This window comes from Crassostrea angulata, chromosome 3 (assembly GCF_025612915.1).
Source record: "Crassostrea angulata isolate pt1a10 chromosome 3, ASM2561291v2, whole genome shotgun sequence".
NCBI lineage: Eukaryota > Metazoa > Mollusca > Bivalvia > Ostreida > Ostreidae > Magallana > Magallana angulata.
The window spans coordinates 57,794,026-57,809,463 of record NC_069113.1 but is presented as its reverse complement, the minus strand read 5'-3'; the positions used below and the strand labels follow the sequence as shown (position 1 = coordinate 57,809,463).

General features: G+C 35.8%; 2 protein-coding genes across 2 annotated transcripts; both read right to left on the bottom strand.

Moving 5' to 3' along the window:
• Nucleotides 1-63: 63 nt before the first annotated feature.
• On the bottom strand, nucleotides 64-7,959 carry LOC128177778 (caspase-3-like). Its single transcript, XM_052844646.1, has 7 exons — nucleotides 7,802-7,959; nucleotides 7,405-7,496; nucleotides 6,505-6,875; nucleotides 4,984-5,231; nucleotides 4,349-4,499; nucleotides 4,060-4,239; nucleotides 64-3,093 (listed from the first exon to the last, which is right to left on the bottom strand). The coding sequence occupies exons 2-7, from the start codon at nucleotides 7,446-7,448 to the stop codon at nucleotides 2,843-2,845; spliced, it is 1,245 nt and encodes a 414-aa protein (XP_052700606.1). The 5' UTR covers nucleotides 7,449-7,496; nucleotides 7,802-7,959; the 3' UTR covers nucleotides 64-2,842.
• Nucleotides 7,960-8,664: 705 nt separating this feature from the next.
• On the bottom strand, nucleotides 8,665-14,252 carry LOC128177776 (GPI ethanolamine phosphate transferase 3-like). The gene is made up of 6 exons (XM_052844632.1): nucleotides 13,337-14,252; nucleotides 12,672-12,828; nucleotides 11,927-12,082; nucleotides 10,003-11,554; nucleotides 9,497-9,885; nucleotides 8,665-8,974 (listed from the first exon to the last, which is right to left on the bottom strand). The coding sequence occupies exons 1-6, from the start codon at nucleotides 14,089-14,091 to the stop codon at nucleotides 8,783-8,785; spliced, it is 3,201 nt and encodes a 1,066-aa protein (XP_052700592.1). The 5' UTR covers nucleotides 14,092-14,252; the 3' UTR covers nucleotides 8,665-8,782.
• Nucleotides 14,253-15,438: the final 1,186 nt, after the last annotated feature.

Genomic DNA, 15,438 nt, shown 5'->3' with positions numbered 1-15,438 from the left:
ATTTATATAATGGTTGACAATTCATTCATGACAGGAGTGGAGTTTAATGATAGAAAGATTACATTATGTTTTGTCAGTTTTATTGTTAGATCATTACAAAATGTTAAATAAATCTATGCATTTACAGTATAAAAGCTTACAATAAACAAAATATATAAAGATGCCACTACACAAATGTTGTTTATTATTTTTCAGTCACTCCAGTATTGTCATTAGACATTCTTAAATTACTTGAAGCTGATGTCTTAACTCTGTAATCAGCAATGTATAAAGTGTATGACTATATGATTATACAAATGTTGATATACATGTATATGGGGTCCTCACTTTACAATGTTAGTACCTGTGCTGCCTTTTGGTTGCAGAAATGTAGCTCTTGGGGAAGTTACATGTTTTGAAAGAGCTTCTAATCAGTAAATAAAAAAATGAAATGTATTTAGTACAAAAATATAATTTTTCTTTACTTATTTCCATTTTATACTCAATTTTTTTTTATAAAGACATTTTCAATTCAATTCAATGGTTTATTGACATCACCATGTTGGCATACGGTCAAAATGAAATCAAATGACAGACAAAAAAAAATTATAACATAAAGGCTACCGCATGCAAGATAGTTTTATACAATACTTCATAGTCCCTGGAACTGTTTTCACTGCATAAAACATTTATCCAAGTAGATACATAAACGTTTTGTAGTATTATAATCGCATGAATTAACAATTCCTTTTATGGGATCAATACCACACTACAATTTATCATTGAAAATATCACAATAATGAAATCAAAGATTGTCATACACAAGACAGTAATGTACAAAATGTTTTTCATTTTCAACTAATAATTTACAAGCATAGCATAAACGTTTTTCCTTTGGGATAATTGGTTTACAATATCTACCTGTTTCAATGAATAACAAATGTGCACTTATTCTTAATCTTGTTAGCTGGGATCTTTCAAGCTTTTTCAAAGAAAACTTTAAGTAATCTTGCAACTTGTACTCGTTAGTATTTAATATATTACTGTAAAAATGAAGTTTTCCTGAGTTAGAGGATGAGATTTTGTTCAATTTCTCAAAGATCATATCAACAAAAAATTTATTTAACTTAAACCTCAAATCCATATGGAAAATGTCTAAAGACGTTAAGTTTAGTTTCTGTTGGAGATTAAAAATCTTGTTTTGCCATGAAGTATAACTCTTTTTCGAATCTAACTCTTTGTCTTCTTTAAAAGCTGATACTAAAAGTGCATTATTAAATGTGGTATTTGATTCCATATTTCTTAATCTGATATAGTATTTAAACATGTTTTCATAACATAAATAGTATAGTGGATAAGAACCTAGTTCAGCACTGAAGACATTTTACTACTGATGTCATTTTCCTTGCCTTACCAATCAACCTTATAAGGTGGAGATGAGTGATGTGTTTATCATGTTTTTACAGCTGTTAATCACACATACATTGTAAGTTTAACATGCCTCAATTTTTTAAGACTAACAAGGTGTTTAAAAAGAATTTATGAAACTAGAAAACAGATAAACTCAATATTGAAAAATTAAACAATGAATTGTCAAGATTGGGCATTAAAAGATTATGGAAATAAATCCAATATTCACACCATTTTTTGCATGTACAGACTTTAGGCTCTATTAAAAGACTGAACTGAATTTTCTACACAAAGGTACAGTTCTGTAGCTAAATTGTACAACTGAATTTCTACACAAAGATACTATATTCTGTAGCTAAATATCCCAGAGTGATTTTATGCTGTTTGAGGGTTGTTAGTGATCTAACCCTGATGTACAGTAAAAGGTAGAATCATCTACAATATGCAGTGCATGACAATAAATACAATGTAATCAATTCAAGTACCGTATCACAAACTATTCCATACATTATTCAGTTGCATAGTAAGCAAAAATGGTTGATATTCTTCAGTTGTTCATAGTTAGTTTTCTTGGGTGCAAAAAAGTATATGTTAAAAATGGATGTGATGTAATTGTCTCTTGTGTAAGAAGTTCTTGACTGATGTTCTACCTGTTTGTAGTCCTCAATTATTCACAAATGCTAGTTCACGTAATGCTAGTGAACTGTTGTTAAATTGCCTTGATTGAATGCCTGTTATGACATCACCATGTCTTGGAGCCTGTGAAGGTTTATTTATGTCGCTGTCAACTTATCTACGAATCAGAAGCGATTTATTGAAATGGTTGGAATATCCTCTTGACAATATTAATATTTAATATATTGTTAAAATATTACTTTCTATATTGAGTTGATCAATCTCATAGAAAACTTGGCTTCCCCTCGCTGGCTATGAGATTGATCAACCAGATATATTTCCATAGTTAGTCAGTAACAGACCTAAAAGGTAATACAAGCAGAACATTGCAGGTACTTGTATATTTATTAATTACGGTATTTGCTCATTCCTTTTATTTCCTTGATATTATAGAATATGGATACCGGTACTTACTTTCTGAACAATCAAAACTAATGAAAAATGCATAAAATATAATTTATGTGACAGTACTAATTTACCGGTATGTTAGTCTCTGGACTTTACAGTATTAACTTGTCAAAAGTCCACCCTACTACCAAATTCCTGGCCATTCTTTATGCCTTTTGTGATTTATTCCAATATATTCCATCAAAATGCTATTGCAAGTTGATGCAAACAAAAAGGAATTTCTGTGAAGAAGCAAAAAACCGAGGTCCACAACTCAAAACATTATAATCATTTAGCTTGAAATGTTTTTCCAATACTTGTTATGTTTGTGTTGGAAGGATTTGGCTGGAGATATGTTAATTAGAAAGGAAGGTTTCACTGAATAACAGTTTCACTGAATGTTTTTCGGCACCAAGACAATGTCCCTCTCCAGCGTATGTGACATGACAGGCATGCATTTCATGAAGTTGAGACTGGGATCGCTTGTGATGGTGTGCATTGTCAGAGCTATCAGATGGTTGATCCTGGTGATCGCCCTGGTGAGTCGTATTTTGTGTCGGTTGTCCACGTACTGCATCAGCACCTTGTACAGCCCCATAATCAGCCAGCCTCCATCTCGCACCTCCGACCAAGCCACCTTGCCTAAAAATCCAACACACAATTCATCATTTTAATGCACAATAAAATGCATGTTTAAATGAAATAAAAAATTCAATGCTCTGTCAATTAGCTGTAAAAAAAAAAAAAAAAGTTTCATCAATTTTATGCACAATAAATTGCATGTTTTATTGAAATAATAAAATTTTGCTTTGTAAAAAATTCAAGGAAAACTTAATAAAAGTTAAATTTGTATGTTCATTATACCAGTAATCACATAATTAATACTCCTTTGACTTGCATCAAGATTAAACCCATGATTTTTAAAGGTTTGCTGAAAGGTAATTAAAACAGGAGTTGTTTGTGAAACATTTATGCCCCCCCCCCCCCCCCCCCCCCCCCCCCCCCCCCCCGATTGGAAATAACATGAAGAAAATAAATGAAAATTGCAAAAATTGGAATTTTTCTAAGTTCAAAGGGCATAACTCTGTCGAAAATTGCTTGATCTTACCCAAAATCGAACTTGACCTAGATATTATTATGATAAATCTGTATACTTAATTTCATTTCAATATGTGCTACCTATGCGAGGAAAATGAACAGAAACTATTGGTGGCCTGATAGACCCTCTCACAGAGAGACAGCAGCAAAGCAATATATACCCTCCCTTCTTTGCAGGGGGCATAAAAAGAAAGAATTAACACATTATACTTGTGTTCCCGAAAGACATGCTGTAAGCCAACTTTTATTTGCCGCTACATTATTTTGCATTTTACTGGAGATAAATTGGTTTGCAACGACTAATTTTTGCTAATAAGTCGTATCCAGACCCGTGTTGTGAACACAATCTTCTGACAAGGGCTGCTTGGCGGCAAGAAATATTCGGGACGACGATGCTCTCGCAAACCTTGTAAAAATTTTCTCACTCGCGAATTAAGTTGGTTTACAGTATTTATTTTCCAAATTTTTCTATACACATTACTATCGTAAACAGTGAAGATTTTGATGTACCTGGAGGACTGGCCATGACAATGACGCTGTTATGGATACAGGGGGGCGGGGCTAAAACTATCTCCTCCTCCACAGACGCACGGAGACGTTCCGATGACTCTACAAATATTTTACGTCCGCTTCTTATATTTCCGGGGCGTACCGCTTTAGCATCTGGTACTGAGTCTGTTTCATCCAACCCTGTTAAGTAATCTTTTAATTAAGCATTCAAATGTCTAATTAATAAGGAAAATAATGTTCTCATTAACAGTAACAGCATCTACAGAGAATTTCAATACACAAAACCTACCACACTGCATGATTGGGTTATTGTACGAGGAGCGTGAATGCTGAGTGGAGGGGTGCGGCTCCGAGCTTGGATCTGATTGGACACTGATCTGCACGCCTTTGTCCACAAAATCCAATATATTTTGACTGTCACTCGTTCGACTTCTACAAGCCTACAAACAATTTAGTTTTGAATGAGAATTTTCTTACATCAAACTTATAGATTCACAACATCATTAAGGTAAAAATATTTCAAAAAATCTGATGTACAACATAAAGTGTGTACCTGATAATTATGCAATTCAGGCCAAACATTTTTTTCTCACTTTTTCATGACAAAAGTTTCCAAATATGATATGGCAGGCAGGTATTTTATTTTTATTTTATTGCATGGTTCTCCTTTTAATTAAATAATAGCAATGCTGGGTCTTATTCTTAAATCAATTTCTCATTTTATAAGAGATATTAATAATGGAACTGGACCCTTGGCTAAACCAAAAAAAATTTCCTCTTAAACTCCTGACTTCCATGCAGAGTGCACATCCAGACTTCATAGATTTGGAGAGCTTTAATTCAATTCAACCAAATAAAATTCACATAGATTTTAGGGAAGGATGCAATTTTTACAAAGAAAAAAAAAACCAAGAGCTTTTATACTTGTATGAAGAAGATCTTGGGTTTTCCTTTGAGAGCACGACAATTCATTTCGTCAAACATACTGATGATCTCGCTGCTTCTGATACTTCCATCAGTTGTGGCGATTCTGTGCTGGTAATACTTCACTTCCTGTCTCCGTAATTCTGGACGGGAAATTTCACCCTTAGCAACCTCATCCTCACTGCCGTGTGAGCTTATCACCATGACAACACAGGACACTCTTTGTAGAAGAGCTGTATCAGACGTAACTAAACAGAAATTAGTCATTCTTTATTAGAAAACTAAAAGCAACAAAACTAAATATTAAATAGATTTACATTGTTTTATTTAATATCTTAGGCCCTGTACTCCACAGAAAAGTTGAAATCAAGAAAGTGTTACATCTGAGTTTACACAGCTACTGTCACTTTTGCTTTTGTTAGGTTCTTGACTTTTAATTCAGTAGACATTTTTGTTTTTTCCTGCATGCGAAGGTTGTTCTGAAATTATTGAGACAACACAAATATTTCCCTTACTTTGTGACGAATTTTGGTGAAATTGGCATAAACATTGAAGAAACCCCAACAAATAATTAAACACAGTAATATTAAAAGAACGTTTAATATTTTGTTTACAACAGTAGATAAACAAGTCAGTGGTTGGGATACCCAGCGCAGGCATGAAATTGGAGACTGAAAATTTTAAACATCTACTTTCTAAGTGTCCGTAAACTTACATTTAATGATAAAAAAAATAAAATTAAATATGTTCACTTGGCTATTTTTTGTGACTAACTTTTGATCAAGTTTCACTAATGTTCGAGATGAAATATGGATATGGTACAAATATATTTACCAGGCAATAGAAATCTGACGACTTTACATTTAATTTTGACGTCAAGGCAGCGCAGAGAATATACATCAAATTGGTGGAAATTTCAGAAGAAGACCTCGTAAGGCCTCGCAATTGCTTAAACAAAAGCTATGACAAAAAATAAGGAGCTTCAGTTCATCATATTTTTTCACTGATTGTTTAACTACGGGACTAAATACTAAATATCAAGTACTGTTATCCACTAACTGTTGTCAACAGTTCTAAAATATGTACAAAATGACTGCATGAGACATTCACAGTAATTTGACTTTCAAGTAAAAATAACTCGAATTTTTTTCCACAAAAAATCAAGAATGAGAGAAAATGTAAATGATGACACCTTGAAATGAAAACAACAAATGAGAAATAAAAAAAAATTCTTATTTTGGTATGTTTGTAAGGTGTTCAAAACAAAGGAGCAATGAGAAGCGTTAAAATGACGTAGCGAAAAGTTGTTGGTTGCGCCCGGTCACTGAACAAAGGCACGTCAATCCGCTTACCAGGAATGATCTAATCATGCCATGTACAAGAAACTGTTCACATTGATAAACTCTATCCTTTATATTTACATTTTGGTGAAATTTCAAGGGTTTATCTTTTTTCCTTAAAGAATAAGAGAAAATGTCTCAATAATTTCCGAACAACCCTTGTATAGTGTACACCCCTTACCTGTCTTAAGCCAATCCACACACTCGGCAACTGTAAGGTCCTTCTTTTCCTGAACTTCAAATCCAAGATGTGTGTGAAATAGTTCGTACATGTTGGATAGATCTTTGACGACCCCCGGCCGTGGCTCCCCAATGTCGAAATGTTCGAACCCCAGGAGGAGGGCCAGGCCCGGTTTTTTACCGTCCACCACTACAAACTCTGCAGCATCGTCACCCCTCCCAAGGCTACAGTCCTCGGTGTCCACGTTAACATTACTGAAAATCGACTGTACCCGCTGCCTCTCAGTCTCGGCTAGACTGATATAGGTTTCAAGACGTTGACTGGTAATCAACTCGGACTCGTTTGGTACATGTCTCTCTCCACTGCTTTCACTATCAGAATTTACAATAAAACAAAAAATATGAACTATATGCAAAGATCATATTGACCATCATAACATGTCATGTAATACATAACTAAAACTACCGTGTACCGGGTATATAAAAAAATTTAAATAAATGTTCTTTGGTGCAGTATGCATTGAACTTTTTCAGCCAATTTATTATTAAGAAAGGATAGAGAAAACATACTGCACATGATTAGGTAACATGAGTCTTGATACAGAGAGTGTTTTCATTAACTATATATACAATATAGTGTGTATTGTCACAGCAGCCTGAATGAAACAAATAAAACCCAGCTTCTGACATAAGCTCCTTTTTCCATGGAACAATAAAAAATGGGGCTAGTGGAGGTTGGAGTTTATAATGACTTATATGTAACAAGAGCCTTTTGATATTTCAGGACCAAATATCATATGTATGTACAATACACATCCTTGTAGTACCAAATATCTACATCAAGTAAAAAATACAAAAAGAACGATAATTTGTAGTTGTAAGTTTATCAGAAATAACAAACCTGTTGCTATCAGGCACAAGATTAGCATCCAGTCTGCTAGACATTTTCTGCTTTTTTTATCAGGCCCTTGTAACAAAACTGTCTAACAAATGCTGCAGAAAAAAATCAACAATACATATTATGATATATTCCTATTTATATATACAGACGATGTGGGCCGGTTTATCAAACAACAGGTAATAAGCAGATTACAAGTAGATCTTCAATTTCCTTAAATATTATCGCATCACAAAACGGACGTTAATTTTAATGCATGGAACTTAATTTTATTTAAAATTAAAATAGATATGATATTAAAAGTGTGTTACATCAGATAAACGCAATAAAATTTTCCTTCCCATGGAAATTGAATAATCTACATGTAACGTTATGTCTAACTTGTCCCGCGTACACTTACCGGTAAAGACATGCTGATCACTGACAAAATCTTTCGAAGCTCTAATACATTCACTGTCAAGGAATCCTCAGTCACTCACTGTTGTCTGTTTAAAAACGAAAGTAAAATAAAATCGAAAACCTCGATCGTGGCGATCGATCATTCCGGAAGTAATTTAAGCGTCACAGCTTTAAATAGATTTTTTGTTTTAAATATCACTCATAGCAATAATTCAACTGTGTCTCAATTTTCTGACCTTGACCTTCCATATGAACATCACTATGTAGGCCGATATATACTATAAAATATTTATATATGTATATTCTCTTTTGAGAAGTGGACAGGCATAACGATATAGCCTACATCCACTTCTATTCGCAAGCCCTCATATTTTGATTCTGGAAAACGTGTAAATGTCGGAACCAAATACAATCTACGCTTCGACCCCAGTTTCCCTGAATTTTCGTAACGGACCTATTATTTCTACATTTTAAACATTAATGCATCCATATATTACCAAAAAATCAACACTAACCCGCTGTCAATTCATTTTTGCAACTTCTACAATGTATACATATATAATTGCGGCATAAGTGGGGTTTGCTTATTTATATTCCAATATTTAATCGTATAATTGCCTAAAATTATATAAATATTAGTAATTAAGAATCATTCTTTAAATATTATGATCAAATCTATCATAACAGCATAAAGCGCTTCGAGCTTGATCATGATTGATCATGCCCCAACCAAAATTATCACCTCATAATACTCAGAGAATGATTCCTTATTCCTTAAATATATTCTGGTTTATGGAGATTACAATTAATTTTACTTGTACACCAGTTCTTACAATATGCAAATAAAACTCTGCACAATAAATATAATAAACTTTTTTCCTGTCCATTGGGAACATTTGTCGCTCATAATAATTAATCAAGAGAACGTCCCAATATAAAATTAACAAAGAACTAAGGTTTTATACAAACACATTCAAGATTTTTATTTCTTTTGAAAATTATGCATCCATTTTGTTAGTGTCCAGTCAACTCTGAGTAGAAACATGAACAGTAAGATAGAGGCGGCAAACACAGTGAAGCTTGTCATCGACTCGAACACAAAGCGAGGTGCGAAAATCTTCCAGACCATCAGGTGGCGCCTGTGTAGGAAAGCAGCCAGGACAGATCCAAGAACCTGCAAGATAGAGGAACACATAAAAATCTAGTGATAGTATCTGTCTACTCATTTTCAAGAAGATTATGGACCTTGCCAATCATCTAATGACCTTGGGTCAAATCATGTCCATCATCAGACAATGGAACCACTTAATTAAAGATTCAATTTGAGCCTCCTTAGTCCCATGAAATAAAATTCTAACAATATGACACACTATGATAACATATATAGCAAATTAAATCAACCTTTTCTTTAGATTTCATATATCAAGGTCAAATTTTAAAGCAACTGTTCCTCCAAAGCTTGTTTAGTGTAAAAGTGTTTAAATGCATAGAAATGATACTTGAAAGTCATTACATAAATCAATATTTGAATGTTATAAGTAGAAGAGAACTCCTCTCTTCTTAGATTTTTGACTTATCACAATTATCTACTAGTAAACCATTTCCAGAATCTGCTGAACTGTACAAATCTTTACTCAGGAAACATTTCTAGACTACTAGGTAGTCATGGTAGTTACATTCAGAAAAAAATAATTACCTTGATTCCCTGAAAAAGAAAGAGGTATGAACACATTCTAAAAATCAACATTCGGAAGTTTTCCTTGTCCTCGTGGAAGCAGAAATCCCCGATCCAGTCCGAGTTATCCTTCTTGTTGACCCCCACGACCCACTTAGTCAGGAGTCCCCCCGTCTTTGGCCAGAACAAGACGAGAGGACAAATCACAACAGCCAACACGTAGGCCGCGAACGTGTTGAGATGAATGAGTATGGCGGGCAGGATGTTGTTACTGAAGTCACCATGGAGACCGATGAAGGCCGACTCCCAGCGAATTGTGGGGAGGGAGGTCTGGTGACCGGTGGCATAGAAGAAAACACCACCAAGGACAGAAAGGTACACACTGCTGAACCACAGTGGCACCGACAGATCTAAAAGAGGAGGTAACAGGTAAAGGTATAATTACCATAAACAAAATCATGCTAAAAAAATCACCACTGCATTTTTAGAAACAAATTATTAATTACAAAAACATGCAATAAACTTACTCAATGTTTCTCTAATGGCTAAGATCTCTAGAAAGCAATACACAAATAAAATGACAAGCACCAAACTGGGCATCAATCCATCTCCTAGCAACAGCCCTAGAAACAACACAGCAACAGTAACCATAGCGATGGTGGCTGCTGTGAAGGAAGTAGCCAGTCCGTAAACTAAGGGCGGTTTTCCCTCCTCTTTTTCGGCCATGTTTTCTTTCAGTTGGTGGTATAAATTCGGAATCAGTTGTTGGTTGTTATCCACAACTAATCTCTTAGACCTGAGGACAACATAGATACACAGAGGATCATAGATAATGAGCATAACCAGCAGGGCCACAAGGACATACACTGCTCGGGGGAGGAAGACTTGCTGCCAGGGTGGGAGACTGTCCAGGGATTTCTGGGGGAGCCCCTGTAGGGCCCAGTGGAGGGCACTACACACAGCTGCCAGGGGAGGGAGGTACTTAATCCCCAACACAGGGGCAGACGATCCATTTAGGTTCCCAAAATGTCTGGTCACTTGACGCAGAGGGAAGACCATGAGGGCTATACAGATCAGGGAAAAGAAATATCTGCCATTCTTCACATTTTCCTGGTCATTCAGATTTCCTAGGGGCTGTAGGAAAATGGAGGCCTCACACTGATGCTGTTCCTCTCGACAAACTCTGAAAGCAGACGACAGTCTCAAGAAGAGGCTCCATGCTAGAGTCAGGAATATCAGAACGAGGGCCGGATGAGTCAGGACTCTCATGATGTCAAAGTTTCGTGGAGCTTTCTGTTTCTTTGTTTTGGGGTCTGTTGATGTTTCAAACTGACGTAAAATATGTCTAATCACTGAAAATGACAGAAACCATGACAACGACTGAAGCAGATAAAGGGATATAGAGTCTTCGTACACCACAAAACTGTTGGAGAAAAATATCACAAATATGAGTGCAGTCACTAACACCGCTAAAAAGTACTCTGCAGAGTCCAACCTGGGGAAGCTTGGTTCTTTTTTGTTTAAAATAAGTGGGTTGTTTGGTTTGAAATTCAACGTCAAAAGCAACGTGCCAAACAACAAACAAGTTCCCATCAACAAAACCATCAGGGCACTGTTACTCTCCCCGATAAAAAAAGACTGAAAGACGGCAAAAGCCAGGTACACCAGGAAAACCAAGAACACAACCACCATGGTGGGGGGGACATCTCGCTTCCACCAAAATGAGATTTTGATGAAGTAAACATTAACGCTCAGAGCCAAAATTAACGTAAGCACCCCGATTGTCATGGACATTATATCAAACTTGGCCCACACTCCTTCTGCCGTTTTCCGTACTTCATCAATGTAGTAGATGTACTTGTCTCTGAGCTTCTCCAGTTTTTCCTTCATCACAGAATTTTCTCCGTCCTGCACTAGAACTGTCAGAAACTGGTTTAACTCTGTCTCCGCATTGTCCAGAACACTTTTAAGCTGGTAGTAGGTCTGTATAGGGAAGTCGGAGGAATGCTGGAAGTATTCCTGAAGGTACGTGTTTATCTGGTGTGCATTGAGGCGCAGAGCTTTCACACTGTGAAACAACTGAAAAATTGAAGAGATTATTAATCATATGAGAACAAATTAATAAAATTCAAAGAAAAGCATCCCAATGCCCCTTTTATGTCTTTGCTGCAAACATCATTAATGTGTCTCTGCATTTCTTACTCTGAGAAAGCACATGCTAGTGATATACATGTATAATATACATGTATCTCCTGAAATTCAAAATAATTATACATGTACTCTCTAATCCATTTAAAAATTAAAATTTTCAATTATAAACAAAGTTTTAACGATGGCAAAACTACTTGCATTCAAAATTATATTATTTTGGTACCCATTACTTCTTGTTAACAGGAAATAACCCCACCCATCTGTTTAATTTGACTGTTGACAGGAAATGACCCCACCCACCTGCTTGATTGGACTACTTCCTGTCTTCCACGTCGGGCAGTGAGTAAATAGGTCAGTAATGACCCTCCCTAAGTTGGAGAAGGGGATCGGCACTCCCAACATCAGAGACACGGTGGGGACGAAATCTTTCTGAGACACTGTCTCGGTTCTCTCCGCCTGAAATAATTATGAAAGTCAAATAGACAATGATCAAAAGGATATACGTGTCGTTTCTATATAACAATAGGTAAACAAATGGGTTGTTAATATGGAAAACAAACACTTGAAAATAAGAAAACCAAATAAGAGATTTGTATATATATACAAGACTAAACAGAAAAAATCTTAATCAAAATATTTTTTACTTTACCGGTAAATAATATCTGTGCACAGTAATAAAAGAACAGCCCCCCTTCCCCCTCCCCCTCCCCCCCCCAAAAAAAAATGCTTGGAAAATTTATTATACAGAAAGAGAACAAGAGCACATCATTTGAAGAAAAATAAGGTACTGGTAGTGGTACATGTACTTCACTTTTTTACAACAAAAAACCTATCATTAGAAATGCCATCCTAATACATTAATAATAAAAATATATTACATTGATCATCAATATACACCTTCACAAGTGAGAAGCTCTCAATACTTCAGACAATTAGGACTGTTAAGTAGGCAGGCCAAACAACTATGGCTCTCTTATAGCAAGAATATGGTACAGATAACAGGTTCGGGGGAGCAGGGTGAAGATAAACAGTAAGGCTATCTTACAGAGTAGGGTACAGCTGATATCTGGGTGGGGCTGTAGATAAATAGCCCCGCCTCTAGTTCATCCTGGCTATCCCCACCATGGTCACCGGTTCTTGTCATCCCATGGTCCCCCAGAACAAACAACACTGTGTCAGAACTCATCTCTCTCGTCACATTCCTACAACCACAAAAAGTTAACCATGTCCTGATCCGTGTCATCACTTAAAAACTCAATATGAAAGAACTGTAAACAGCAGTTACACTACATTCTGAAATGGAATGAAAGATAAAAAATCTTTTGAAATCTTAGATTCCACTGCCATTATAGAATGTCATTTGTGGTTGAGAGTCTCCTCTTACATGTTAAACATGTAATAATAAAGCAAAGGCAAGAGTCAGAGATTTCCCATAATAAATCTTTTGATATTTTATACAGTCAAACTTCGTTATCTAGAACTAGATGGGAGTGTTTAAAAACTTCGAGATATCTGAGCATTTAAGATATCGAGAGTAAAATACTTAAAAAATAAGTAGCTGGGAATTACAAACAACTTTGACATATCCATAATATTTGAGATCTATATGAGTGTTCGAGATATCGAAGTTCAACTGTATTTAAAATTTTCAGCTGATTTAATCTTTAGATAGAATTGTACATAATTATCATAAAAGATTTTACACATTACTTTATCACATCATTCATTTGTGACAATTTATCAGCCATGGCTAGGTGATTGGGTCCATATCTGTGTCCACAATGGTCGACTCCAAGGAAGTGGGCAATGGTGATGTCCCAATCTCTCTTCCTCAGACGTGGCAATAAATGTTCCAGTATTCCATTGTCCACGGTATGCAGATCCTTCACATTGAATGATGGGAAGGGAAAGGATCTTTTGAATCGGCCTGGATAAAGCCCCATCCAGGTATCATCCCCCATGAACTGTATGACTCTCCCCTGTTTGACTATCTGGTCTATGAAGTTATCCTCAGTGATTTCAGAACTTGCAAAATTAGCTCCTGCATCAACAAACGTTGGCAGACTTCCAGTTGTGAGTCCTTTTAACCTCTGTAAAGTCGTTGTAGGAGGGTCGGCTAGGAATTTGTACAACTTTGAATTTAGAGGCTTTGTTGATAATAAATGATGGACGATGGAAAGTTTGTTCTTGTATGGAATGTTTTCCTGAGATTCATTGTCATGGCGCATAAACTCAAACTTCATGGCGTCGATGACAAGGACGATCGCGCGCCTGTAACCGCCGTGCATCCAACAACCCTCACCCCCGTGGAGGTCACTTTGGTGAGCAAAGTTAACACTGCACGTACTGTTTTTCTCCATTACTATGCGTTTCAATAAAAATCCTTTGGCAAAAATAAACATTCCTATCACGTAAATGGTTATCAAGAACAAAAGCAAACAAATGTACTTAATTCCTAAAGCCATAATGCTTTAAAATATCACAGTACTACTGTAGCATCGGACTTTTGAAAAATAAATACCGGAAACTTAGAGAGGAAGGTAAGATTAAAACTGAAACATGTTAAGAACTCCGATTTCCGAAATTATGAACAGGGTAGCAACTTACGCAGTTACGACAGTCATAATTCGTTTTTTACTCTGTCTCATTTACCAACTAGTGTCAGTGAAAAGCTATAGTTAACCATCTCAGGTGCTTTTTGCTTCCATCACTTTTTGCTCGATATTTCGATAATCATAAATACCTTTGTGCTCAAACTACGTTCCAAAGGCAGTTGTTTCTGAGAAAAAAAATTACCCTATAATAGTATAATAATAACACAAGGTATCTAACTCCGAATGCTCCCGTGTGTTGAAGTCGTTTTCGCTTTTATACGAAATGCAATGCAAAAGTGTTTAGTACCATTTTCTTCTATTATTAAATGATCTTTTTTAAAAATCATCAAAAAGTGATGGAAGCAATAATTGGGACAAACTATAGTTTGGTTAATTTCACAAAAATCAAATTCCGTAAATGATAAACAAATATATGAAACAGCGAAGTCTTGATGATTTTGAAGTTATTAGTTTAACATTAAAGAGACAATACTGCTCATATTGCGCAAATTCCATGGAATGATAACTGATAAGTTTCACATGCGCAGATCCAGAAAAATTTTCTCCGGGGGGGGGGGGGGGGGGGGGGGTCTGAAGGATAATTGTGTTTTGTGTTTGTCGGGGAGGGGGGGGGGGTCCGAGGCATATTTGCGATATTTTTACTATACTCTGTCCCGAGTTTTTGCTTCTACTACTTTTTGCTTGATATTTCGATAATCATAAATATAAAAAATGTCCAGATTTAATATCTGTTTTGAAACACCTCCTCTACCGCTTCAGGTTTCAATGCAAATCCAAAAACAGAAAGTCTACGGGGATTTTCCATTACATCAGCCATTAATAAGCCCGAATGATAACGTTGAAAAATTGTGCAAGGTATCCCGCGTATTTCCAAATGGAGAAAAGAGACACATTTCCCACTATAAATCTCCGTAAGAAATTTGTTTTCGTTCCTATGAACTTTTATGAGCGAAAAATGATAATTGAAGTTAAAAAAATCATCAAAAGCTGACTAAATGTGAATTTAATAAATTTTCATTTTCCCCCCTAGATCCGTATATGGTATCATAAGACATACCATCCATGCAAGTGTATATTGAAGTTGCAACCAGTAGTGCCTCAGATATGTCATCATGCAAAGAGCATCCGCTCCAAAAACTTTAACCTGCTCCAAAAACCTAAACCTCCTCCAGTATCTAAAATTCATGGCCAACATTC

Excerpts from the sequence above, each read along its gene's own strand:
- LOC128177778 (XM_052844646.1), bottom strand. The coding sequence starts at position 7,448 with ATGTCTAGCAGACTGGATGCTAATCTTGTGCCTGATAGCAACAG. Across the intron at positions 5,232-6,504 it reads TGTGGATTGGCTTAAGACAG|TTACGTCTGATACAGCTCTT; the intron begins GTAAGGGGTGTA and ends ATTTCTGTTTAG. Across the intron at positions 3,094-4,059 it reads TGTCATGGCCAGTCCTCCAG|GCAAGGTGGCTTGGTCGGAG; the intron begins GTACATCAAAAT and ends TTGGATTTTTAG.
- LOC128177776 (XM_052844632.1), bottom strand. The coding sequence starts at position 14,091 with ATGGCTTTAGGAATTAAGTACATTTGTTTGCTTTTGTTCTTGATAACC. Across the intron at positions 12,829-13,336 it reads CAAATGAATGATGTGATAAA|GAATGTGACGAGAGAGATGA; the intron begins GTAATGTGTAAA and ends TTGTGGTTGTAG. Across the intron at positions 9,886-10,002 it reads AGCCATTAGAGAAACATTGA|ATCTGTCGGTGCCACTGTGG; the intron begins GTAAGTTTATTG and ends CTCCTCTTTTAG.